At 43.6% G+C, this 26,523-nt stretch overlaps 6 protein-coding genes across 6 annotated transcripts; 3 read left to right on the forward strand and 3 right to left on the reverse strand.

Moving 5' to 3' along the window:
* Nucleotides 1–2,482: 2,482 nt before the first annotated feature.
* Nucleotides 2,483–5,356, forward strand: AOL_s00097g81 (uncharacterized protein; the record flags this gene model as incomplete). Its single annotated transcript, XM_011125914.1, has 1 exon — nt 2,483–5,356. The coding sequence occupies one exon, from the start codon at nt 2,483–2,485 to the stop codon at nt 5,354–5,356; it is 2,874 nt and encodes a 957-aa protein (XP_011124216.1).
* A 593-nt stretch (nt 5,357–5,949) lies between these two features.
* AOL_s00097g82 (uncharacterized protein) lies at nt 5,950–10,314 on the reverse strand (the record flags this gene model as incomplete). Its single annotated transcript, XM_011125915.1, has 1 exon — nt 5,950–10,314. The coding sequence occupies one exon, from the start codon at nt 10,312–10,314 to the stop codon at nt 5,950–5,952; it is 4,365 nt and encodes a 1,454-aa protein (XP_011124217.1).
* A 920-nt stretch (nt 10,315–11,234) lies between these two features.
* On the forward strand, nt 11,235–13,874 carry AOL_s00097g83 (uncharacterized protein; the record flags this gene model as incomplete). Its single annotated transcript, XM_011125916.1, has 9 exons — nt 11,235–11,734; nt 11,845–12,224; nt 12,323–12,445; nt 12,501–12,648; nt 12,704–12,942; nt 13,197–13,296; nt 13,350–13,483; nt 13,549–13,692; nt 13,750–13,874. The coding sequence occupies 9 exons, from the start codon at nt 11,235–11,237 to the stop codon at nt 13,872–13,874; spliced, it is 1,893 nt and encodes a 630-aa protein (XP_011124218.1).
* Nucleotides 13,875–16,858: 2,984 nt separating this feature from the next.
* AOL_s00097g84 (uncharacterized protein) lies at nt 16,859–17,386 on the reverse strand (the record flags this gene model as incomplete). Its single annotated transcript, XM_011125917.1, has 1 exon — nt 16,859–17,386. One exon carries the CDS (start codon nt 17,384–17,386, stop codon nt 16,859–16,861), a length of 528 nt encoding a protein of 175 aa, XP_011124219.1.
* Nucleotides 17,387–20,756: 3,370 nt separating this feature from the next.
* Nucleotides 20,757–21,700, reverse strand: AOL_s00097g85 (uncharacterized protein; the record flags this gene model as incomplete). The annotated part of the gene is made up of 2 exons (XM_011125918.1): nt 20,757–21,188; nt 21,251–21,700. The coding sequence occupies 2 exons, from the start codon at nt 21,698–21,700 to the stop codon at nt 20,757–20,759; spliced, it is 882 nt and encodes a 293-aa protein (XP_011124220.1).
* A 2,519-nt stretch (nt 21,701–24,219) lies between these two features.
* On the forward strand, nt 24,220–25,566 carry AOL_s00097g86 (uncharacterized protein; the record flags this gene model as incomplete). The annotated part of the gene is made up of 1 exon (XM_011125919.1): nt 24,220–25,566. One exon carries the CDS (start codon nt 24,220–24,222, stop codon nt 25,564–25,566), a length of 1,347 nt encoding a protein of 448 aa, XP_011124221.1.
* Between the last annotated feature and the right edge of the window lie 957 nt (nt 25,567–26,523).

Genomic DNA, 26,523 nt, shown 5'->3' on the forward strand with positions numbered 1-26,523 from the left:
AGTCGCTAAAAGTCGATTCGAATACAATGTTAACACGTAAACGTATCAATAAGTATATTTAGTATAGTATCGTTGGCGTCGATCTACGTGTGCACAATGGCAAGCCGAGGAACGGGTAAAAGGCTCATATGCATGAGGTAGGTGCTCTGTGGTGTTCTCCTTGATGTTCATTTGTTCAATCCGTCATGAGGGGCAGCTACGATCGATATTAACATGCACGTCGAATCTGATAAAATCTGGCTCTGAAGAAGGAGATCAAGATATTTGGCTAAACTAGATGCGAAGCCAAGAACCCTGGAGTAGTAGATTGTTTTTTGCTTACCATAATAACGTAACGACTGTACATTTCGAATTCCTAAGATTCGGTTTTCAGCCAACCAGATTCATGACTACATACGGTAGAGAGAATACTACAAAGTGGAAATAATTTGGGATTCCATCAGAACGCTCTAAAAAGCTTAATTCATCATTTTGAAAACCTGCCCACTTGAAACCATCGGCGTACTGTAGAGCATATGATGACAAAGACCTCCGCTAATTTTGAAACCCTAAAGCCCACACCCTTTTTAGATTTTGAATCTCCAAAAGAGCTACCTTTCCCGATTCTAGTGTTTCGAGATGACGAGATAGATCTTCAGCAGGGGGTCTCGAGGATCACCCCTTCTCATAGCGTATTCAGACTGTGGATCTGAGTGGTCTCATCAGAGCCCCCAAATCAAGCGTACAAGCCCTCAATGCCGTCCTCAGAAGCGGAAATAACGATATTATTATAATTTCCTAGCATAATATATTAGATTCAAAAGTCACCGCTAGGAGCCACCTAAACTCAGGTACTTATATATATCTATCATATTTGAAAGGGAGGCTCGTCAAATTAGCTACGGGTATTAGAGAGTTAGCATTACAAAGTAGAGCTCAAAGGGTGAATTGCTAGTCCAGTAGAGCCTTTTGTGCGTTCTGTTCTTTCCAGCCAAAAAGAGAAACTTGAAGAGTTGACCACATTTGTGGGGTATCTCTAAACGTGGACTTCCATTCATGCATTTTTAGCTGTGCTCACGTGCGATCACGCCCGATTGCATTGGATGATCATAGCCGCATAGACCACAAATCACTAATCAACAACTATGAGGCTTGCATGTGGATGACACATAGCCTAATAAGATCCCCTGGGAACGCCTGTAGTAACCTACTATATATATCAAGATTGAAGATTTACCATAGATCTATTAACATAAAACCCGCAAAACATAGTGAATAGTGCCCAACGTGAAGATGTACCAGATGATTGGTGTAGCTAAGTTGGAGTAGGCCGAGGTTCGGAACGAGTTCCCGTATGGTTAAACCCACATCACGGTATCGATATTAGATTATACCGCAAAACTGTAAAGTCTAAAGCATACTGTTTTATCTTAATTATTCGTAGGGAGCATATATACCTAAGAGTCGCTTCTGTTGCAAACTATCTGCAGCGGTATTGGCTAATATATTTGAGACTGGCGCCTGCATAAAAGAGTTCTCGCACGTACTTAGAAGTTAAGGCCATTTCGAGATTATATATAAACTAGTTAGCAGTAGCTATATTCTAAGGAACTCCGAGGACTCAGCACTTCGAAACGTCTGTTTGAAATTTCTTGGTTAGACTTTAAGGATCAATATAAAGGCCGAATGGATATATCGCGCCCCGTTAATGCCACAGCAAATTGAATTAATACCATCCCTTTACCCCGCCCTTTAATGCGGCTATGTGAAAGCACGTTTACGTTATGTGTTCGGTGTGTTTCCGAACAAGGAACACTAGCCACCAACTAATTATAAGACTCTTTGTTCCTATACATGGACACAGTGAATATATACGTATGCAAGATCAGTTTACTGCAGCTCTATCGTGCTCTTGTGATCTATATGCACAACATTTGTGTATGTACAATAATTCTCCGGGCAACCCACCTTAAAATAGTTGAATATATCGAAGTTCATTGGTCTATTCCTAGATTTGGGGACACTGAAGTCGTATTATCTCTGTATACGAGTGCACATCATAGCATTAGCGCAATTAATCGCTTCCATAAACTATACTGCGACCCAAATTAGGGCCTTTACTGAGTATTTTCGGGCTCTAAGATCAAATTATATTCGGTTTAGCTAACGACACATCACTACTTTTATAGTTTCAAAGTATTTCGAGACCTAATATCTAGAAGAGCCACAAGCCCTAAAAGCCGCAATTATTTGCAGATGCAGGTTATAGTTGCAAGACAGATCAGATATATAGCGGTCTCTCCCGCCAGCTTATGCTTGATTTATCTCGTAAATCTGTTTTGGCGCCTAAGTACAATACTCTCACAAATCTTATCTTCCAACCCAAATGCTTCTTCGCTGGGCAAATCTCCATCTATATTTCAATATATAAGTATATATATAAATATACATCTCACTGATTTTACCAAACTATAAACTAGTTTCAGCAAGCACTTAAGATATAATGTTCCGGCTGTGGTCCCAAATCTTCCTTTGGGGACTGCTGGCCACCGGTACTGAGGCAGCAGTCAAAAGCGTTACTCCTCGACGAGTTACAACTAAAACTGCTACAGTATGGGAAATTGTCACCTCTTCTTTCGTGGAAACCCTCTACGAGCGCCAAGAAGGACTTTGCGACGTAGGAGGGAGCCTGGAATTCTGCTCGGATGTCCGGTCCCAATGGTTCTACTCTAACGAGTTCGGTTCCATGAATAGCACAGGTGGAAACCCAAGTGCCACAACTACCACGAAATCGCCAAGCGCCAGCGCCAGCGCCGAGTTCCAACAAATTCTATCTGGTAGTGCTTTCCAACTCTTTGTCACTCAAGAAAATGGAACTATTGCTTATGTCTCCATTAACTCGGATGGGTTTGCCTACCTTATCGGCTCTCGAACTGGGCAGTTGTTTCAATGGTCAGAATCTACTCTAAAGACTTATGAAACGAGCCCCAGAAGCTTCTTAGCATTACCGGATAACGAGGCTTCCCGCCGCAACATAAGATTGGCCGATAGGCAAACTTTAACCAACTCCACAAACCGTGGGACAATCAAGGCATCAGAAATAATTCCAGATGGTGCATCGACAAACTTCACATTGATTCTGCGCCAAGTTGATACAGAGTTAGTATTAACATGGGAACAACGGGAATCTTTATTTGGGACCGGGGCAGGGTGCACCACAAACTTGGCTGCCCCGGATTCGGTTTTGGCGTTTGGTACAGCAGATGATTATGATACTTTGCCGGGTTGCGCTGTGGTATCCCTATCTGCAAGAGTAGCCAGCGGTGTTTCTTCACTGAGCAGTGATGTAAATACGGGTACAGACACGCAAACTGCGTCCGGGTCAAGCTCTAGCGGTGCTTCTAGGAGCGCATCAAGAAGTCCTAGTCAATCTGGTGTTTCTAACGGTTCAAACAGTCCAATTGAAAGCTCTGGCAGCTCCGATAGTTCTGATAACGACTCTATAACTTCAGTATCTAGTTCCTCCGGCTCCAATCTACCCAGCTCTACTGATTCCGGACCGATAACCTCAAACTCAGGCTCCTCGACGACTTCCGCCAGCCCAGGTTCAAGCGGAACGTCCTCACCCAGCAATACCGACTCGCCTGAATCATGTTCTGGCACTACCTGCTCATCTTCCAGCTCGGATAGCAGTAGCTCGGTCAGTAGCACTACCTGGGGCTGTGTAACTGAAACCCCGATACCAGCGAGTCTAAGCTGCCCCAATCACGTTGAATGGGATTATATTACTCTTGATAAAGACGTTTATAGCTTATGCACCGGATACAGTATTTCTTTGACATCTAGCCTCACAACCGATGCTGATGCTATTAATCCTGGAACGATTAGCCTTCTCCCCTGTCTGGAAAGTTGTGTGTCTGCCGGCTATGAAGGTGCTCTATTCAGTGCCCATGCTCAATGGGGTTTTACTAAAAACACCTGGCAATGTGGGTGCGGCACGACCACCAATAACTTTGTCCTCCCAACTGTGTCACCGATTGGTATGTTTACGTCAAAGACTGCCGCTGTCTTTATTTGCAGTAATACCTTCGACTACACCGGTTCAACAAACAACCCTGCCCGTGATACTATCACAGTCCCGCCAGTATCCGAGTGCTACCTCCCTGTAACTGACAAGGTTTCAGCATTTAAAAGGTGTCCCTATAACACCGCCAATACTTGGCAAAACGTAATATACAGCGATGGTCAAGTCGTTACATCCTTATGTCGCGGTGCGAAGTTCGCCACTACATCCGACCTCTTTCCATGGTCCACTTTTACTACTTACCCAATTCCAGTGGATATGACTACCTGCCTTCAAAGCTGCTCAGCGGCAGTTGGATATCCCAATACTTGCCCGGGTGTCGCACTTGTTGTCGACTCGACCTCACTATCGAATGGATACAGGGCAAAGTGTGTTATGGCTACTGGAGACGACTTGGCACTCATCACAACAGACCCTGCTGTCGCAAACACTCTTCGATGGCTCACCGCTGGAGAACATCTATGTCCGAACGGTTTCGCACTGCCATCATGTGCTGCAGCAATAGCAGCAACCCCTTCTACTGCCACATGCTGCCCCGGCGTAAGGTCACAGCATTTATATACATGGGGTTCTAGTGTGTTTAATATCTGCGAAGGGTGTATGTGGGCAGTTGCATCCACCCTAGGGCCTATCAAGACGGGAACAGCGAATCAGATATTTTATGATCAGTGCATTTCGAGTTATTGCCTGGGAGGTGAAACGTGCTCTGGCATAGGTGTGCTGACATCAACAGTAATAGCAGGAGCTTCACCCATGTATCAATGTGTGAAAATGGGGGCCAACGACGCCACCATGACCAGTACAATTCCTGTAAATGCTGGTACATCGTTCTATGGTACTAATGTCGCCTTTCTCTGCACTAATACTTTCGCGCTGCAGCCTTCTCAACCAATCACATCCGACCTTGCGCCGGTCTACCAGATTTGTACGCCAGCTACTCAATTTTTGGGTTTTGTTATATGGCCAAGCATTTTTGCGACTACGAAAGCATTGTATGATTGGGGGGGTCTCGCGGTAACGACATCTGACCTACTGACTGCAGGCTGTACATATGGCTGCACTGAAAACAACGGCAAAAGGCCGAGCGACCAACCGACTTGGGGGCAGCTCTGCATGGTAGCAGTTACTGCATCTGCAAAGTATTGGGAGGTCGTTCGAGAAAAAGGAAACGATGGAAAGTGTTACTGTAGATGGCCACAAGATAGCGTAGCAGCGCAGGCTTTTACGCTTTCATCCTATACTGTTAACACCGATGTTATCGAAGTTTACGCTTATACATCCCCCGGCTCATAATCCAGATTCTTGCGAAAGTCTGGTCACGAGGCTAGAGATTTGCTGCGATATAATATTTATTCTCACATCGACACAGAAAATAATTGAAATCGTTATAACATGTTGAGGAGGCAAAGGTTATATGCTGAATGGCTAGCACCACTTATAGCGTTATTCTCGACCTCTATTTGCTTTGTTTTCTCTTTGACAACCTCCAAAATCTTCGCACATCTAATTTTTGCAATTTTACAGTTTGTACCAAATTTAATTTTATATATAGTAAACATCAAACGCAGTTCATACCATCTATATTATGAAATGAAGTTTAACTCGAACGGAGTTTTAGTCAAATAACAAGGATAAGAGCTATGGATGTAACCGCGGAAATCAAGAAGACATTATTACACGTATACGACAGTTTGAACCTCGTCTGAAAAAGTATGGACGATGGGATTTAATCGCCTATGTATGCACATACGCGACATAATACCGTAGGGAGAAATCTTTTGAAGAAAAGAAAATTTACTATCGCTAGGATATGGCTAGCCTTGTACCGGACAAGGTGCCGGCGGTCAGGGAAGGCAAAATAAAGAAAACTCATGAATTCGTGAATGTCAGGCGAGGTAACCCGTAGAAGAGAATTTCCTTTGCGTCGGTGGTGTGACCTTTGCTGGCTCAAAACAAAATGGGGCCGGGTCTTCCCCGAGACTTTCACTCTGCGGCATCCACGCTCCAGAACTGGGGCTTGATACGTTGTAGTTGCCCGGACTAGAATACTGGGACGGGGAAGGGGCGTCTTTGTGGCTGTGCACACCTGGACCATATGGGCTGGATTGGTGACTATCGATGTTGGGGGCACTATATTGTGGTGTCCTTCTTGAGCCTTTTGTAGTATTATCAGGGAGTTGAGGGGTGAAAGTTGGGTATGGAAGTAAAGTCTGGTTCAAAACCCGATCGTCTTCCCCGGCTTGTGTGAATAGATTTATATTCCCGGGGTCTGGCTGTTCTTCACCAAAAGTTTCGAAGTTAATGTTGATATGTGCCGCTACTTCTTTAGCATTGTTGATAATCGAATCAAGCGAATCACCGGTACCCAAAACTAACGATTCGACGGAAAAGAAATACTTGATAAAGCCTCGTGCCTTTTCAACGAGGAGCATCCAGAGAGCTTTTTGTGACAACATTTTAGTTTCTAATAGAGCAATTACCAAGGCTGTCAAAGCAACTTTAGGGATGCTAGGACTACCCCAAGCCCTAAGCTTCTGTTCAATATCAATACCGACCCTCCTGACTACTCCTGGGAAATTATTTCCAAATAGCTTGGCGCAATGGCTATCTGATATATCGAAAGAACCATCGTAATCCTGACTATCTAGCAGGTGAGTAATGAAGCCGCGATGTGATTTTATTTCGGTTGATAAAGGCTGAGATTGAGGCATTTGTCTCATTGCAGATGTTGCGGGAACATTATGATGTGGTGTTTCTATTTCAATGGGGCTAAGATCCAATGATGATGGGCAGTCTTGTAACGAAACTGCGGATGATGAGAAACCTAGTGTACTTGGACTCCGATCTTCTGGCTCTAAAAATCTTCGATACGAACTCTGGTTTTTGGTCTGAGGGAAAAACATGCGGGGCTGAGCCTGCTCTTTCATCAAGCTGGGGTCAAATGTTCCGCCTCTAGCGCTTGAACTCGAGGCTAGTTCGGCTACGTCTTTCAAGGGGGGGGCTGGCATAATAGGAAGGTCGCTCGAAGTCGCCGGGCTGTTAGGTTTTTCCTGGCGTTTTCGTAGGAATAGACTCCCACGGAAGTACCGACTGCTCTGGCTCTTAGAGTCCTGACTACTTTTAGATGTCTCGGTGTTACGGCCGTTCGGAACTTCGGGAGGGTGAGGTGTAGGTAACACAAGACTAGACGTAGGTATCCCTTTTAATTCTGGAGAATATTTCCATGGATCTGGGTTGACCATGGATTCAGAACTAAGGGGGATTTGCTTCAAACGCCCGGAGGAACGTTCTTTCCACCTAGATCCGTGACGAGTGCTCTGAAGTGGCTCCTGGGCCGCTAGTCTAGGTGGAAGGGAGAGCTTTTCGCAGCTATGATTATTATATGTTGACGGAACCGAAAATCCCCTTGTTGATACTGGGGGACGAGGCCGTGGTCTCCAGCCCCGCTGCTCGGTTATGTGATTGTCTTTAGGGACGGGTGGTAATGGAACTAAATTGAAATTATAACATGTATCTTCCCTTGATTGGTTTAAATTCGGTTTCAATGGTTTCGGTATCAGTGGTTTCGGTATCAATGGTGGCTGTTCGTAGTAATCAAGGCTAGGTGAATTTGCGATATTTACAGATTGACATCTCACAGTGCCATAGCTGATACGCTTTTGGGTCGGTGTATGCTGATATCTGTCGGACGGGCCAGATGACTGGCTACCATTGTTTGAATCGGAATTAGAGGACCAGGAGCTACCTGCACCGCCCCGGTTCCCGTATCCGCTCCTGTATCCGCTTCCCCCGTATCCGTTCTCTCTGTGGAATTCGAAGTTATTTCCGGGTGCTCCAGCACGCCCGCTACCGCTACCGCTAGCGTCTTCATCATCACTGTGATTGTTATCCCTTCGGTCCGAGTTTAGTGAGCCATCAGCATCAGAATCGCTGTCATCCGTATCCGTATGTTCACTTTTTTCTGTTTCCGGTATTCCTAATGCTAATCCAAATCCTATAGCTTGACCTACCCCGATCCCTCTATGTTGTAAAAGATCCAGGTCATTTTCCGGGGCAATTGTTACAAAACTGTCTCCATGGTCAACCAAAGTACCTCTACCATCAATACCTTGTTTTTCAACGAGCTCTTCCACAGCTACAAAGCTGGTCCATTTGGACACAAGAGACCATTTACATCCTAGACGCTCGCCTTCACGGGCTACCAAAGCCTTCAGTCCAGTAAAATTCCGGGCTGAAGCACGATTACTAAGGTGGATGTAGCTTCGCCCTCGTTCAAGATCCCCCAAAAGAGCTCGGGCGGCGAGCTTGTGTAGTGTATTATCCCGCAGTTTTAGATGTTTGATTGGAATCCATATGGATATGGGTTCCCTTCCAGGTTTCACCACTCGCATATGGACTCTTGAAAGCGGCAATTTAGCATCGAGAGACTCGAATAATATGAAAACTCGGTTTCGTAAAAACGGACTGAGATCGGAGACTCTTGCAGGTGATTGCATCATTTTATGAGTCCGGATAAGATAGTTATGACCCTCGTCTACAAATTTTAAATAACCCGGTCGAGTTAGTGAATCATTGAATGCTTTGTAAGTTGTTTCACTCAGTTCCCGGGCAGACTTACCTAATATTGCCAATCTAGCGTTATTATTGGGGACTGGGAGGCCCTCTAGTTGTATCTCGATTTTACCTATATGGTCCGCTGAAGCAGCGCTTAAGGCCTCGACGACACGAGACTCCCAACCCCCTTGATGGGCTAGAGGTATTACCTCGGCGTAGCCACCACCGAAATGAGCAATGCCTTCAACTAAGGCATGGGATACAGCCGCACCGATACCAAGACAAAAGAACCGAACTCTCCCTTCACTCAAATTTCTTGTTCTCTCTACAAAGTTAAGCGTCTCATCCAATAGCCAAACCTCTCCATCCGTTAGGGCTACGATATCGACAAATTGATGGGGGCTTTTAGTGGCTATGATGGCTTCGAAGGCCGGCAGCAAATTAGTCCCTCCCATGTTTGGGTGAAAGATTTCTTCAACATAGTTGAGGGCTTGTTGAAGGGTGTCGTTGCTGTACCGGCGTGACTGAGGCCAAAGACACTCAAAATCTGACCCGAAGCACCAGATATTAAACAATTTGTCTGGGGCAATACCCTTCAAAAAGTACTTCATAGCCGATCTCAGGGCCTGAATTTTGTCGTCCATTGAACCTGATCGATCAGCAAGGAATATTATCTCCCCGTCGCTCGAGCTAGCAGGCCTAGGCCCAGTTTTCAGTAAAAAGTCCGAAGGGACTGTCAACATTAAAGCTCGATGATAATCTAGGTCCGGATGAGTCTCGACCCATGCTTGCGGCTGCTCAAGACTATCTTCTAAATCCGTTTCAATCTCGAGTACGAAATCTCGGTCAAGGAACTTAACGGTGTTTTCAAGGCAAACAAGAGCAGATTTCGCGTATTCGCCCTCACCAGACTGCCCAAACACTTCCCAGCTCTGGTATGTCCTAGTACCGGCTCTCATATCAATCTTGGTTTCCGAATTATGCGTGTCGCATCGGACCGACGTTATTTTGGCCGGCGCAAGAATATTTACTTCAACCTTCAGGCTTTGTAGGCTTGTCGAGGCCCTCAATGCGTCGTATATGCCAACTGGAGCGTCTCCAAAGCGAGGTGCGATATAAACCGGTAATGTAAATGTCGTAAGCCCGTGGTCTTTCTCTATCCTATATTTTAAAAGAAAGATGAATGATATCCCTACTTTGATCTTACTTCGTGCAGGTATAATCCCCAGCTTTGTAGTAAATATCTCAGGGGTATTTTGCTCAAGGAGTGCCGCAGATTCTCCTTGTTGAACAGCATCTCTAAAAATTTGCGATGCTTCTTTTTTAATCTTGACCTGGCTTCTTAGGATTTTATCTTCCCCAATGTGGCAGACAAAGTCGGTCACAGTGCAACCCTGTGGTAGGGGAAATGTGTATGCGGCTTGGGGAATAATATCGTCGGTTTTATTCAAGAACAGGTGGGTAACGGTAACTCTGGCAGTATCTTGAACGATCTGGGCCTTAATCGAAGCGGAAAGCGGCGGGAGAAAGTTGTCTTTTGGCGGTGGCCGGAGACGGTTTTGTAATTGAGCGGCCTCGAGTTCGCGGAGGATTTCAGTTACCTGCCCTGGTATGTTTTTTGTATTAAAATATTGATATGCTTCTGGTGGAATCGGCTCTCGGGGATCGTAGTATCTTAGTCCCGGCCCGCCCTCCATAGGGTAATTAATGGCCGGCACGACTGCCCTTGTTTTAAATATGTAAGTTCGTCCGCGTCCAGTTCTGCTTGTCTGTGTCAAAATTCAGGCGCCGGGAATCAGCCTCTGCGCCCAATCTCTTCACTCCGTAGACTCTTATGCTTGAATAATTTGTAAGTGATGCTCCGCGCATTTAACTACTAAGTTTTGCCCAGCATAACCGTAAGTAATCGAAGATATAGTTGTTTCAAATTCGTTGTCAAAGAAGTACCTTATAAGCTTAGCTTCGTGCTTTTCGAGCACAGTGTTGCTAAGGTACTAGAAGCGCTTAAGCTAGCTTAAGCTTAAGCCCCGCCAATTCGAAGAAAATCAATGAAGGCAGCTAGAACTATTATCTTTGATGAGAAAAACTCGCGCTCGAAAGGTCAATTTATAAAAAACCGGTCGTCTTTCATTCGATCCCAAATTGCTAGAGTCTTGTCTGTTATAGGAAGCCTTTTGCAGATGCATATAGCCGGACGCGCAGGACTTGCATCTTTGGTCTGCGTTCGCGTTCGCGTTGCTGCAGTCTTTTGTGCGGGTTGTAAAGTCACAGCCTTCTTTCTGCCCTTCGGCCTCCGTGCGTAGACACTTATAATTGGTTCAAGATTTCGAGACGAGCAAGGCTGGGTTCAGATTCAACTTTCTCCGACGGAGTACGTAGCTTGAGGTGCAGTTTCATTTGATTCATTCATAACGTTAATGCTACTTGGATGTATCAACTATACGTACGGATACCTTATACATACCTAGGTATATACATGTACAATTGCCATTTCAAATAACTTCGGCCGCAGACCCCCAAACCTAACTTCATTATTTCTCCAATCTAAAACATATACTATTTGACTTTACGCTACAAGTCACCTTCTCATCAACTACCCATATTGTAATAAAAACCGATGGCTTCGCCAATTTCTATCGGAGATGCATTCCTATTGGCTAAACTTGCTCTAAAACTGGGCCAAACGTTCACTACGGGCCGAAAATCAGCGCCCGCTGAGTTTCGAGAAGTTGAAAGCCAGCTATATTCCATTAGTACCGCACTCACGGCTTTAGGCGATGCGTGTCGAAATAACGGTCTCGAGCTCGGAATCAACAATACGGTGCTCCAAAATCCTGTCCAAAGCCCGCGAGGCAATAAGGGAGACGATGCCCTATTGTCGATGCTTCAAGGCTGTCAGGATGTTCTCAAAAATCTTGAAGGTGTTGTAGAAAAGTACAGCTCAATTGGCCAGCCCGAGCAATCAAACAGACCATGTTTCCAAAAGTGGAAGAGCGGCGTCAAGAAGAACTGGAAGAAGATAATCTGGACGACAGAGGGCGGGGATTTAGCGGCGCTCCAGCGAAGTTTGAGTATTCATATTAATTGCTTGGACCTCGCCCTAGGTGTTATCGGCCAGTACGTGATTCTCCCACTAACGAACATAAACTTCTTTGTGCGAATCGCAGCTGCAGCTTATATATCGATATATCGTGCATGTATTTATAATTACTAACGAAAAGCCTTAGTACTCGAACTGATCGGGTGGAAAAAGGCGTGGTTAATACGGTGCTCATGCTAACAGAAATCCACACATGGTTCGTCACAAACATACGTGATAACAATGGGTCGGGCGTAGTGACTTCAGCCCAGAATACAAACGTCATGTACCCTTCTGCAACGGAGCCGCCGCCGCCGTTGACCGAGATCCAGTTCAAGATATCCGCAAGATCACTACGAGGTCTAGAGGTACTCTGCCCGAATGCCTCTATACATCCCATGTGGAATCAAAAACGAAGCGAATGGGATCTAAAAAACAGCTGGTCCCACCGTAAACTGTTTAAATGCAACTGCCCCCTACTACCTGGGCAGACAGCACCGCACCCTTTCGAAGTAGATTCTCTAGCGGGTATGTGATCATGATTCTGTTTTCCAGTGGCCGCTAAGTTACCAGCCAATGCGGCACAGAAACTCAAAGAGAGATTTTTATCTAATCTGCTATTTTAGTCTCATCCTTCACATTCGCATTGAGGCAAACTGGGGCCACCAAAAGCTGGATGATTTACAACGCAGCGAACCGGTCGACCAATATGGTGATATCATTGGTGATCGAAAATGTCCTCGCAAGAAGTTAGATTAATGAAATCCCTTATATAGTCATGATGAGATCTAATTTCTTCGATAGGTATACATGAATTTGAGACGTCTTTTATAGACGTCCTCGCAACCAACAATGCGAAAGCGATGTTTCGACCAGGATGCGGTACCACGCTAGCATACATAACCGCAGGAAAATCTCAACCTATTGAACACAGAATCTTAAACTTTTTGAGGTATGATGCTTTATATTCCGCCTATTGCCTTTATTTCTAACACGCCTGTACACAGCGACCTCGACCAAGTGCGAAATAAAGTCGAAAAAGTGACATTCACTATGAAAGACCAATCATATACGCGGACCGAAATTACGACAATAAAGTTGATGCATTACAAGTCTTCAACGAGAGAATATTTGTCCATGGATTACGTTGTAGACCCCAAAGATTTGTTGCCGTTAGATACGGCAGAACTCGAGATTACCTACACACAGGGTTCGGACTCAGACATCGCAAAATCGATACTGTACAGTAAGTTTTATTCTACAACGAGTTATTTCTATGCCTAATATCGTTCTCTCTCAGTAACATACAAGACGATATCAAAGCGTTCCCCAAATAGCGACAGCCTTATATTAGAGAACATCGCATGCGCAGGGTTAACCACCAAAAATCAAGAGAGTACCCTAAATGGAATAAACGTATCTATACAGCTTAAATCGCCTGAAGGTTGGTTTCCTTTGGGTGCATATAAATCAGTTTATGTGTAAACTGACAGAGAAAAGCTGCTATGCTACTCCAGCGCAGCATTCAAAATATGAGAGAAGAGCTTTTTGTCATGTCTCTCAAGGCGCCCAGGCCAGGTGAAAGACTTGCGCTTAAACTGTAAGCAAGGTCACATTCACAGGTCCGTGTTATCATGGCTGACAATTACACAGGGAGGCAAAAGGGTTTCATACCGATAGAGTGGATATGGCTGACTGCGAAATCTCCATTGTACAATCGGACACTTCCGGTGATTTAAGGCTCATCATAACTAGTAAGGACGAAAGAACCATACTTAGTCAAGACTGTGAGTGAGCCTAGTCATCCTAAGGGTTCTTTTTATTTCCACACCACATTAACCTTTGTCCCTAGTAGCGAAAGACTTTATGGAAACGGCGGAAGGAACGCCTAGGTTCTCCGCACCAACATACGCTGTACAGATTGTCGGGCAAGGTACCCGGGACATCCAAACTTATAAAAACGGATTTAAGATGGTCGATTTCTCAGATGTTCGGAGTAAGTCGGTAATAATAGAATCCACTGATGATTTAGCATTAATAAAATGTTCTCTAGGAGATCGATTATTTGGTCTAGGCCTTGCGGTGCTGTCAGGAAGTGGAATACCCCTACCGCGAATTACCCAGGCCAAACCAACTAACCAAAACGAGTTGCCTGGATACTCTAGGTTTATCCAATAGACGATTGGGATATATTCAAGGCCTAGAAACATAACTTAAGTTGTTTTTATTCCTCGCGCTAAGGCCTCTACCCTTTTAAATATGCCACTCAACAGTCTAATTAATAATATGTACCATCTTCAGCTATCTGAATTATAACTGTGCGAAATAGTCAACAACTGGTAAATGTAGTATATAGACAACAAAGATTTTCTTCGCTGTGATGACGTTCGTAGTCTGCCTCATCGACTATGCAGCAGATTACTACGGCAGATATATGGTTTCTGTTAAAACAAAAAGCTAAACGTTGAGGCAACAATAATAGCCGTCTTAGATCAATATTCTCGCCTGCGCGGCCTCTAACATTTCATAATGGCCATATACCACTATGGAATAAAGTACTACCACAATCATTTGATTCAGCTGGGATGATACTATTATTAATGTGTCCCACCGCCAAGCTAGTCCGAAGATATTCTGTAGCATTGAGATATGATCCCGCTCAATAATGTTGTGGACGTGTTGGAAAGCCGCTGCAACCATTAGTTTAAGGATAACTCTAACGCACCAAACATTCAATTCGTCCTGCAGCTTGGTGGGAAAAGAAGAATCGGATTTCTTAGCTTTGTTTTTGTATTCTGGTCGGAAGCATAAATCTAACTTCCTTTTTAGGTGAGCTCTTTCGGTATCAGCCTTTCTTAGGCATTTCTCAAGCCGCAAAAGCTCTTGAGAAAGTTTCGCAGTTTCTTGCCCTCGGTCACAGTACAGGTTCCTTAAGGTGAAAATTTCGATACAAAGTTCCTGAAAGCAGGCAAATTGACCCGACTTTTGGAGCATGTTTTCCAAGTTCTTCTCCGATAAAGCTTTTGCCGCCTCCGCTAGTTTTCTATGAGTTGTCATTCTAGAAATATTATAGCCTTCCCACAGCCCCTCAGAGATCAATGCCTGTTCTTCGAGGACTGATCTTCTGTTCCCGCTTCTACAGTCACAGGTTGGCCACTTGTGCTCGCAAATATAACAAAATTCTGCTCCACATCTAAAATGGTATCAGTATTCATATAAGCTGCATGCATATGTATTCCATGCCCCTAAGAGATTTGTTTCTTTAAATTTTTCGAAAGAATTAAAACGGGGGCATCTCGTACCGACAAGTTATATGGTTACAGCCCTCGCTTTTCATGACGACAACTTGACACTTGTAACACACGGACTACCCCAAGCTCTTCGCAAGAGCCATTGCTTCTGATTGGCCATATTCACCGCTATGCATACTCTGCTGACATTTTGTGCAGTGATGGCGCTACAATCGAGGCAGAACGCTGCACCGTCTAAAATCGTTCCATCTAATAGTGTCTTCCTGCATTTATAGCAAGGAATGATTCTCTGTGACTCTAATTCTTCAACCATAGTAAGGTATTGGGTTATTTGAACCTCTGTCTCCTATACAGCAGACGCGATTAAGCCGGGAGGAATTTCGTCGCAGCATTTCGGCGCTCTGTTCTGCTTAATCGCGGCTTTGACATTAGCGGTGATGCAGTCTGAACAATTTATGTGGTTGCACTGTGGTATCCGAAGAGCTTGGAACCGCCGCATCTGCTCCCCGCAAAGGTCGCAGCCAACCATTGCAAATGGATCTTCATACTCTCCAAGAGCTTGCTCAAGAATAATTTCTAGCGTATTCCTTCCTAATGTACTCCCTGAGGTTATGTAGATGTTTTGTCTTGGCGACCAGAACGGGGTTTCGTTTTTCAATGCTGGCCTTCGTATTAGAATGCTCCGACATTGAGCGGTGTATTCGCTTCTAGGAAAAACTTTTAAGCCTTTTCGAACATTTCGGCCTTATTTACCAAAGTTGGGATGCGTAATGGTTAGAGTCTATTAAACTCACTAGCGGCCACCATATACAATATATATATTCAAAGCCATTCCCAAATTCTATGAATCAGTAAAAATGGGTACAGAGGCTTCATCGTGGGTGAAGAACCTATGAGAAAGATATATATGTATAGATTTCTAATTAGCCCTTGAGATTACTCGAGTTTGATGATACATGTTCTAGCTCATCCATGAATAACACTAGGCCTTGAATTGTGCCTCGAGCCTCAAAGCCATATGGCTTAGCCGGATTGGGGCATAAGGCGAAATATAAAGGCCGGCCTCGAATTAACCCATACCTTCTAGAATACCTACATTCTTCTTACGCAAATACTCTTATCATTGCCCCTCAATTTAATGGTATGTAATGATAGTTACCATGAATGACCACCCAGGGACTTTTGTTGGGTGGGGCTGGGCACGAGACAACATGAATGGCACTTTATTTTATATATGAACGTTCCTTTTTCTAACTTAGAAATCTAAATTTGGACTATGAACTCTATGAACTCTACATATTGCAAAGATAGCTGCTAAGCTCTCACATGAACTAGCTCAAATCGTAATTTAATTCGAAAGATTAGTTATGTTTCTAATAAGCCTAATAAAATTTATCGTGTTCGAATTGACCAACCTACATACAAACTTATTTTTCACCACATACTTAGTTAGGAGCCAAGAAGTATCGATATTTATATGCTCTTACACCTTATCTTGACTTACCACATTTTTGGATTAGATTAATACAGAGTATATACGTATATACATGAATTCTTCGGCGTTGGACATGACGAATCGTAAGAACAAACAAGAACTGCCAATCTCTATCCGAGCTCCCATCACTCCTATATTACATTGTTGACCCTGTTCAGAGCGAAAACAATACGCATCCTCGATTATTGCCTAACCGATATACTTCGAGCCACCGTACAAACTTAACCGCCGGCACATCAAAAGCCCTCCAAAAAACATCCGACACCCACATTGTGACAGGCAAATGTATGAACAAGAAAACCAGAACAACTACAAAAAACTTTCATATTCTCCAAATCTGACTGGTAATCGCCCACATGAGCCCCACTAACTCCTATTATTTTCCACACCCAGCTCACCAGGCTGTATCCCAAAGTTTAGTTCATTGTGACGTGTGCCAGATAAAGTGAGAATGAGATTTTGCCTAGATATTGACGGAATCTTGTGCATAAAACATTTTGAATCGGCGGCAAGAAGAGGATCGAAAAACAGATGAGCTTTGCACCTAGCGCCCGCCAGAATACCATGATATCCAACCCTTTATACGCTGGAGGTCTCCATAATGTCAAGTTGCCGTAACCTGTTGGTAAGTTTGCGTCGAGGAGAGTCTCTGGGTAAGAGCAAAAGTACAATCCAATTACAAATAAACTAACGGGGCCACCTGTTTTCAAAATCGTGAAAGGCCGCTTGAAAACCATCCTTTGAAGCTTGTATATTGGCAGTGAATCGAAATTTAATTCTGAAGTTGGGGGATCATCATGATTCGGTGTAATGTCAGCATGAATCTCAGCGAGGAAAAATCCGAAATGGAAAAGACTCAGTTGCCAGAAACCATTGTAAAATGCCACGATAATGATAATGGGCAAAAGGACCTTCACGCGCAGCCAGCGTTTCAGATGCGACATGCCGGCAATCGAGAGGAACAAATATAGAGATTGGTGAAACTCGGTAGGGATGGTCCAAAGGTGGGGCTATATATTATGTCAGCGATCAGCTACCAGGTTTCAAACATCTGAGAAGAGGAAAAATACATTAGTCTCGCACCGTTATACAGACTTGGTAAGAAATAGAGTAATTAGGACGGCAAAAGAGTATAAATCTCTAAATGCCCATTTAATCTGTAAATAAAAGCTATCCTGTATTGGCAACCGAGATTCAACTTTCCCATGCAAGAACCCTCGTTGACCGTATGGCACCGTCTCAAACCATCCCGCTGCCGTAGAAAAGGGAACAAAGATGAACACCCACACAAGGTAATATCAAACGTAGGTATCGCTTTGAGATTGAACTCGCGATATTCACTAGGACTCCGTGGCTATCGACATTTGATAGTGGTCGCTTCATTAATCTAACGCTTTTATAAGATAGCGCAAAGCCCGATATTAAAAAATATCTCAACCATAGGTGGCCCGCTACGGAGTAGGTAGATTATAGGTAGTTGTATGAAGTAGCTATCTCCCTTGGCGTCAAAGATATAAGGACTCCTCCAGCCTGCAAAATAAGCGTACTGGTAGTGAAAGATGAACACTATAAGGCACGCGATACCGCGTAGCCCGTCCAACCATGCTGTCGAAGTTAATTTCCGTGCCGGACGAACCCTTGTGTATCGAGCGGGCACGAAGCTTGGGAGTAGGAAGAGGAGAACCGAGAGAAGCAGTTGCCGTGGTCTAAAATTTGCAATAATGTTTCTGATGTGCCTCCGCGGCGCTTCTTAATATCGTCTGTTGAGTTGGGAAGAAACGATCCAAATACCCCCTGGGAATGAGAACTCATAGATCGGTTCACATAGTGCTCATCGTTAAAACGCGCTTTTTAGGCGAGTAGCGGCTCCGTCGAGTAGAATATATATATATATTTTTTTCTTTAGACCCTTGGCGGATGAATAGTAGTCGTGTGATATATATCGCTTCGAGCGGCTGTAAGACGAAAGGGTAGGCCTTCTGCGTAGTGCTTCTGGGTTCCTATAACTGGTGGGAATCATCTAATATTCCCTTCCGTGGATTTTTGATTGAGAGTAAAGATATAGAAAACAATAAATCTAGTCATGAAAGCCCCGAGTGTGTAGTTCCCGGCTCAACCACGGAATATATATCACTAAGCAAACTTATAGGTCGGAACAAACAGGAAAGGACAGCTGCCGGCCTATGCATATATACTATTTAGACGCGCGTATATGCATATATATATTATTTACCTATGCATCGAGCTTAATTGCCCCCCGAGAACTAAGGAGGATTCCGTAGATATAATAGTATCTCCCCTACGCGTATGTATACTCGACGGACGGCATATAATGTTATAACTAATTCTAACACAGTGGTAGAGATATAGAAAAATTCTCCTCGATCGATTTTAGAAAAGTTCCAGCATTATCGATGAGATTTTCCTATTTGCTTCAATTTACCCCTGCGAATTAAATAAGTCTTGAACTATATCATGGCCTTTGTCAGTGATCACGCTAGGGTGATCTCCACACGTCCAAAAATTTAGACAATCGAATTCGACAAACGCCTCAAATACCAACCCGGGTCTAGTTAGCATGAAAATTGGGCTTACCAAAGATTATCTTGACTTTTGGAACCATCTCCGTACAGTACCAGGGGAAGAAGCACAGTGGGGCAAGTGTGCTCCAAGTGTGCTTGATTCGATATATATTCACAAGTCAGTCTCGACACTAAACCAACTTAGCTCAGAAGCTGGTTTAGTGTCGAGACCCTTCTTTCTTTTTGCAACATTACGACACATCCGGCGGGGAACCTTTCTTTCGAGGCTGTTACGGAATTGGTCAATGAATATAGTGAATATATTCTTGAAAACCTATAAGCCAGCCTGGATAACCGGCCTGGCCTCCGGCTTAGAGCATAAGAGAGCCACATATATACCAATTCACTACACCAATTCAGTAGAAAGTCGAGAAAACTTTGCCATCACAAATTGCAAGTTCCGAAGGGGCAAAAGGTGTTTGAGCCGCTTCTTAACGGTTTCAAGTAAGAACAGATCTTATAAAATATAGACATAATATAATATACTCTCAGCTGAGAGAAGTGCATGAATGTCCCGTGTTGTGGCTTTGGCGGCGTCTACGGGGGGTCATATGAAGTACCCCTCAGGTTAATTTTTTCTTCTTGGTCTTTGCGGATTCTAACAGCCTCAACATATAAATTTCATGTTTACTCCAATAATAATCCAGAATCTAGATTTTTAAAGTAAAATAAAATAAAATAAAAATAGCCAATTAATTATCGCTACATATTTTTGGCTAGGTAAATAGGCAGGTATGTAGGTAATTTAATATCTAAGTATCTAAATAAATATATAGGCAGTTTTACTGATTAAATAACTAAGTAAGTAGTTGTTAGCTGGGTAATTAAGCAGGTCGGCAGTTGGGTAGGTAACTAGGTAGGTATTTTAAATTTTCAGTTTGGTTTAAATGTTGTGAAAATCTGGATTTGAACAAACTCAGATAACATACAAATTGCTCACAACGCCTAAACTGAATTAAAATTCCGAAGTGCCTGCTGTCAGCCTGCCCACCCAGCTACCCATTTACTTACCCAGTTATTCAGCTGCCAGTCTGCTTACCTACTTGCTTACCCACCTACCTACCTACTTACCTACCTATCTACCTATCTATCTACCTATTTACCTACCCAGTTAGTGAAACTGCTTATGTGCTTGCTCAGTTATTTAGCTAGAAAGTATATAGCTATAATAAAGTAACCAGTTATTTTTTATTTTATTTTATTCCATTTCAAAAATCCAGATTTCTGGATTTTTATTGGAGTAAACACGAAATTTATGTATTGAGGCTGTTGTAAACCGCAAGAACTAAGAAAAAAGAATTGACCTGAGGGGTGCTTCATATGACCCCCCGTAGGCGTCCGCTCATTATTTCTTGAAATTGAGGCTAAGGAATAACCGAGTTCAGGGTCCGCCTCCGGTGATATACGGAGGCTTCTTGTGAATCTCAATGGGGTTGTTCCCTTCCGTGTAATCCATACGGAAGACCTGTTCCTAAAATCTATGAGCTCCCCTTTTCTAGGTTCCCTCCTCTCTCATTATCTTTACACCCTCTATACAAAACAAATACGAATATATGGTACCAGTATCATAGCTATAGTGGAGTTAACGCTATGTATGCAGGTAGAGAATTAAACCTACAGAAATACAATGATGTAATCGGTGAAAATAACTGTCGCTAAAAAACAAGTAAATTATGTGAAAGCAAGCCGGAACTTGACTTTCCGCTTTCTCAGATAACGTACTCTGTAGCCTTTAGCCGTTACTCCGTATTTTCTTCATCCAACAGGTATCCCAGCTTGAATACCTGGCTTGGCCATGCTGCTCCGTCAATAGTTTCAGTTGCTGAGATGTGTTATCTTGATTTGCCTCCTGAAATATAGTTTCATACGGATGAATGCTTGTATTAAAACTGGGGACCTCATCTTGTGCGCATTTGCCAAGCCGATAGCCACGATTGGAAGCAAGAGAGGCCTTCATAACACTAATACCATACCCTGCGTCGAGTATGGTTTGAGCGGTGGATTCTTCTATGTGTACAACATCCTTAAGGGTTGTAAAAGATTTTCTGATTGGTTTAAGAAGCACAGATAAGCCAATACGATCGGTCGCAAGCAGCATAGGCTGTATGATTGTGTGCTTTTTTCCATCTGCGTTGCATTTTGAATCCATAGACAATCCAACGAGCTATCGATGAGTATTAAGAGTTAGCAGGATTAAAAAAGCCAAATTCGAGGGAGTGTGATTACTTTGGTTTCAACTGTAAGCCGATCCAAATATGCATCACTCCAGCACTCGTTACTCCAAGCTGGCAAAAATGGCCCCCGTATCGAAGCGTCCAACATGATAAATTTCTTATATTTCTTTATTAAGGCACCTTGGTTAGCTCGTAATATCTCAGCGTGAGATTCCAGATCAGATGATATATTATTCCGCCGAATAACTTGAATATTTGGTTGTCCCGGAATATAGCTAATCAGGTCGGTTGGGCCATTCAAAATAAAAATAAAATCGGCGTAGGCGTGCAAGCCGTGATTGACGAAAAAGAGAGCATTCTTCCGAAAATTGGGGGTTTCTGAGTAAACGTAGGTAACTAAGGCGCGGCCTGTGGATTCATCAAAATCGGCGTCAGATCTATCATCTAATCTGGCTTGCGCTGTCGGATTTTGTAACGAATCGATAGACGGTTGATATGGCATCTTTAATAGGAGAGTTTCTCGTAGTCAGCGAGTGATACAATCAGGTTGTGTAGAGTAATGGGCCAACCTTTGATTCGGACCTTACAATTGAACTTATTCGACCTTCGAGATGTATATTTTTACTCGTGCTTATAATTTTTCCAAGTCGGTACCCCATGAAAAAAATAATCACAGATAAGCCCATAAGAAAGCCGAGAAGGTCTTTCAAAGACCGTGCCTTCGAATAGGAACGGACTCGTGACACAGAATCGCCATCTGAGATCAAATCCGTTTTCTCTTTGTTGGATTCGTCTATGGAAGTGTATACAGTGGATTTTGGCAAAGTAGAAGAGACATTCGACATCTTTTGGCGCTTTCAGCGGGATGTTTTGATGAGATTAGCATACGACTAAAATCGAGCTACAGTTCTTGCATCAGTATGTGCTTTGATGATACGTTAACTTTTGCGCCCGATAACCGACAATAGTACCTCGCGGATCGTTGCAACATTGGTCCTTACAGCAAGCCGACCCACTAGATAATTATACCTTATCTCAGGCGCGACACATAAGCTCAGACAAGAAAACTGCATACAAAGAAGTTTTAGCCACATTAGTGAATCAACTAACTATCAGAAACTGAATGTAAAGATTAGCCCTTCCTTATCCCTGCACTTTGCTTGACCTCCTTCCTAGAATTCGCTGTCGGCCTTTTCTCCACCATACCCGCCATGCCTTTCTAGGTTGAAGTTGATCCCTGTAGAGGAGAATATTAGTAATAATTGGACGAATTATGATTGCTGCACCCATGCGTGGTTTGCAGAGGCGAGTATCCACCTTGGGAAAGCTATACCTGTCGGCATAAGCACGATGCCTCTTCATGATACCTTTTGTAGCAGGTCCTCGCACTTTCTCCGCGAAGCGGTGGAAACCTCTCAACTGTTTTACGTTTCATTCCGGTTAGTGAGCCGTCCCTGGAATTTGAGCTCGCCAAACCCTAAACGAAATAATGAAGTCAACAATAACTCGAATCAAAGAAGTTGGTTATCTATTCTGGTAGTAATTGATGTTGTAGCTAGGTAATCACAAAATTGATGAGATTACTTTTGGACTTCATTGGATTGAGAGTTGTTGAGATATGGGTCGTACCGCAGAATATGGTAGTGGTTGGCTCATGAGAGTAGTTGGGAAATATTTGATGCGTCAGTGAAGCACAGAAACATGGGCATGGGCGGAAAAATAGCTCCTTGATGTGGTACACGTGGTTCGGGTCCTCGGGTTGCTCGCTAAATGGGGCAGCAATGCGTACTCTGCATATTCTGGAGGTGCCAGGGCTAACACTGCAAAGGAAATATATATAACGGCGTTGTATAGGTGGCTTTCTCCGAAATGCATGAATATCGTACGATTCTCCAGATTATCAGCTCAATCAATATTCTACTATCTAAGGCGATTCTGATCCACCGTTATATAGGTATCTGCTCACTGCAAGTATTTCATAGTGCCATGCATGCATGGTTGCGAAGGGTAGCTAGCCTCTAGGCAGAGCTTATCCTAGCCATTTGTTCTGAAGCTGATTTGAATGATCATATAACCATTGAATTGACAAAACACATTCTCTTGTAAGCCACTGTCCTTTTTTGGGTATATGTGACATGTAGTAACACAAACTCCACTTGCTAAACCACACAGGGTACCCATGCCACATGCACCGTGGTTTACCGGACACCAAAGAAAACCGCGGGGCTAATCGAGTTCTGATTCGAATTGCCTGGTGGGGCCATTTGTACAACAGTGTATATAGAGACTGAAATTAGAGTGCCTTACAATATTTGAGTGAGAGCCCCAGAACTAGTTTCATGAATTCATGGTCCTAGAATATCATCGGCGGGGATAAACAGTTTTTTTTTTTGTATTCACGGAAGAAAGCGGTTACATATTATGCTGTTCATTTTGTTTTTCAGAAAACGCCCCGCTTTGGTCAGACAGACGGTTCAGTTTACGTACTGACAGATTGGTCTTGCAAAACTTGGAGAATACCGTTGCGTTAGTTGGGAGCCCTTCATCGATGCCAAGAGGCTTTTTAGTTTATGAGAAAAAGGCCTCCTAGGACAGGGGACTCCTCTATCATCGATTTTACAATTTTGATGAAGGGGGAAGGACATTCACAAACATACTTCAACTAAATCAGAGGTTGATTTTACCTCAACTTCCTCTTTTTGATTTCGCTTTATATTACCCTTCATTATCGACCAGTCTTCAGTTTGAATGCATATACATATCTCATCACCTAGAGTGCAAGAAATGTCTTCTATCCCACCTTCCTGGCCGTGGCGGTCAAACCAATATCATGATATCTCTCGTCATCTCGGTGATCCTGAAAACCTCGAAGAAAAGATGGAGCAAGGACCACCCAAATGGCAAGCTTGTTGGAAAGAGATGTTTTTTGATGTTTACCTAGGCTTTTTTTTCAATGTGTTTACCTCTCGTTCTAAGTTCTTGATACTCGGCTTCATAGTCGGGATCTCCCTTGGATACACAATGTCCACAGGAGCTTCATACGATCAAATACATTCTATTTCTCTCAATAAACCTATATCGCCGGAACAATCAGGCACAAAATGGGGCAAAGATCTCTATTTTTACCCTCCCTTGGACGGGGGGCGATACCCAGCCGTCCCGTCCTACAACATTCTCTCGGAAACATCTGATATTCTTGTATCCGCTCGAAATATGACTTCGCAGTCCCCTATTACTCCACTCTTTGTCCCCTTTACTCGAAATTTTGTTATGCTACGTCAAACTATCCTTTCTTATATCGCTGCTGGCTGGCCGCGCGATCAAATTTACATCATCGACAACAGTGGCACCATGGATGCCAATTATAATGGTCTTCTTTCTGTCACCAACCCTTTTTATTTAAATTACAAGTTATTCCGCGGCCGTTATGGCGTTAATATCGTCCGAACACCTACCCTACTCAATTTCGCTCAACTTCAAAATTACATGCTGGCCACCGCAATCAACCAAAACTGGACTCATTTTTATTGGACACACCAAGATGTTGTTGTGCTTAGCGACGAACTCAGTATCCCCTACCACTCATTATATGAAAGGGTTCTCACGTCTCTCATCTCCTTACTCCCTACCATGAATTCTAAATCGACTCTACAGGGGGGCAGCCGCTGGAGCATAGTCTGGTACGACTTTGATTGGCTTACCTTGGTAAATGTTGGTGTCGCATCGGGTCCAAAGAATGGTGTTGGTAGCTGGGATACATTTGTTCCATACTATGCTACTGATTGTGATTATTACGAGAGGCTGAGGCTCTCGGGATACCCAATATTGGAGAGGAAGGTTGGAGATATATTCGATTTATCGAAACCAGTGCCAAATGCGGAGAGCGCCTTTTTCGGGAAAGCCCGAAATAATACAGAAGAGGATTTGGGAAAGTTGTGCGGGTCCCCGCAGTATATGGAACTCAAGAATAAGTTGAAATTGATGATGAAAGAGAAAGGTGCGAGTGGGAGAAATACATGGCAGGACGCACAAAAGGGTGGAAAAGGAGAGCCGTGGACGTATGACCCTAGCGGATTTCAAACGGCATGGTGGGATATGGCAGCCGCGGGAAGGTTAGTGTATGGGAAAAAGTGGGGAATAAATCAGTACGAGTGCCGACCTAGTTCAAACGGGAAGACTTTGGGAGGTATCTGGGGAGGGAAAGAAACTCCCCGAGATGAAATAAATAGTGGTATGAGAAAGCTATATATGGAGGAAGAAAAAGAGCTCCGAGAGTTAGAGCCACTCGAAAACTTGGAATTAGGCGGGGAACTCCAAGCCACTGGGAGATCCGGAGCCACTCGGAGGGCCAGCTTTAGGTGTCTCTAGGTGAAAACCTTCCAGGTCTGGGTACGAGACAAGGTGGAAACGTTTCAGAGGGACTTTTTCTTCCTGATCCTATCCTTGACGAAAAGAAGCTTATAGACATACTGGGAGAGCCTAAGAAGGCAACTTATTGAAAGAACCCTAGAAAAATATCAGTCTAATGCAGAGATTGGTACACCGACCAACAAGATGGCAGGCACTGAGATATTGTATACGTCGATATGAACCGCTGTCGAAGTTCGGCTACACCGAAATGCCAAATTTAGACTCCGCACCGAGTTTACTTTAATGTAGTATGAATATTCCAATTATGTATATTTAATTTTTCATTATAACTGAAGAATCTAACTTTGATGAATTTTTAACGCTCCTCACCGTCACGTTTTATGTAGCATTGAAACATTTGAAGTGAGGCATACATTTCAGCGTTTCCCGTTACGACTCCCCCTATAGGCCTACAAATGAAATCCTCTTGAAAAAAGATACTAAATGAATTTGTTTAGCTCGGCCTGTAATTGATATCCTCCATCACAATATCACTACGCGCCGCAGATCGGATGCATTGTGCACATGTGATTACATTGCCGCTTGCCATATAAAACCTGAAAAGTATCTTAGCCTTGGGTGTTGCTATCAAAAGTTAGCTAGTTCATTCCTTTGTGACGTCTAGGAACGAGCCCATGGGCCCGGCATGCTAGCAGCGCTAGTTCCGGCCATGGAACTGCTGGCTACGCACCAAACCCACAGTGCACCTATTGTTGGTTAAAGTCAATTCGTTGTGCCGCTAATAACATAAAACAAAATATCATATCATATCATATCATATCACGATATTAATGCCATGCAGCTGCAGTTATGCTGCAATGCTGCAACGTCGCATGTCCGAACGTTAACGCGTTCGCGAACGCGAACGTTCAAACGTTCATGCATGCAAACGTTGGTGAAGGTCAAGACGTTACA

This window comes from Orbilia oligospora, assembly GCF_000225545.1.
Source record: "Orbilia oligospora ATCC 24927 unplaced genomic scaffold scaffold00097, whole genome shotgun sequence".
NCBI classification, from domain to species: domain Eukaryota; kingdom Fungi; phylum Ascomycota; class Orbiliomycetes; order Orbiliales; family Orbiliaceae; genus Orbilia; species Orbilia oligospora.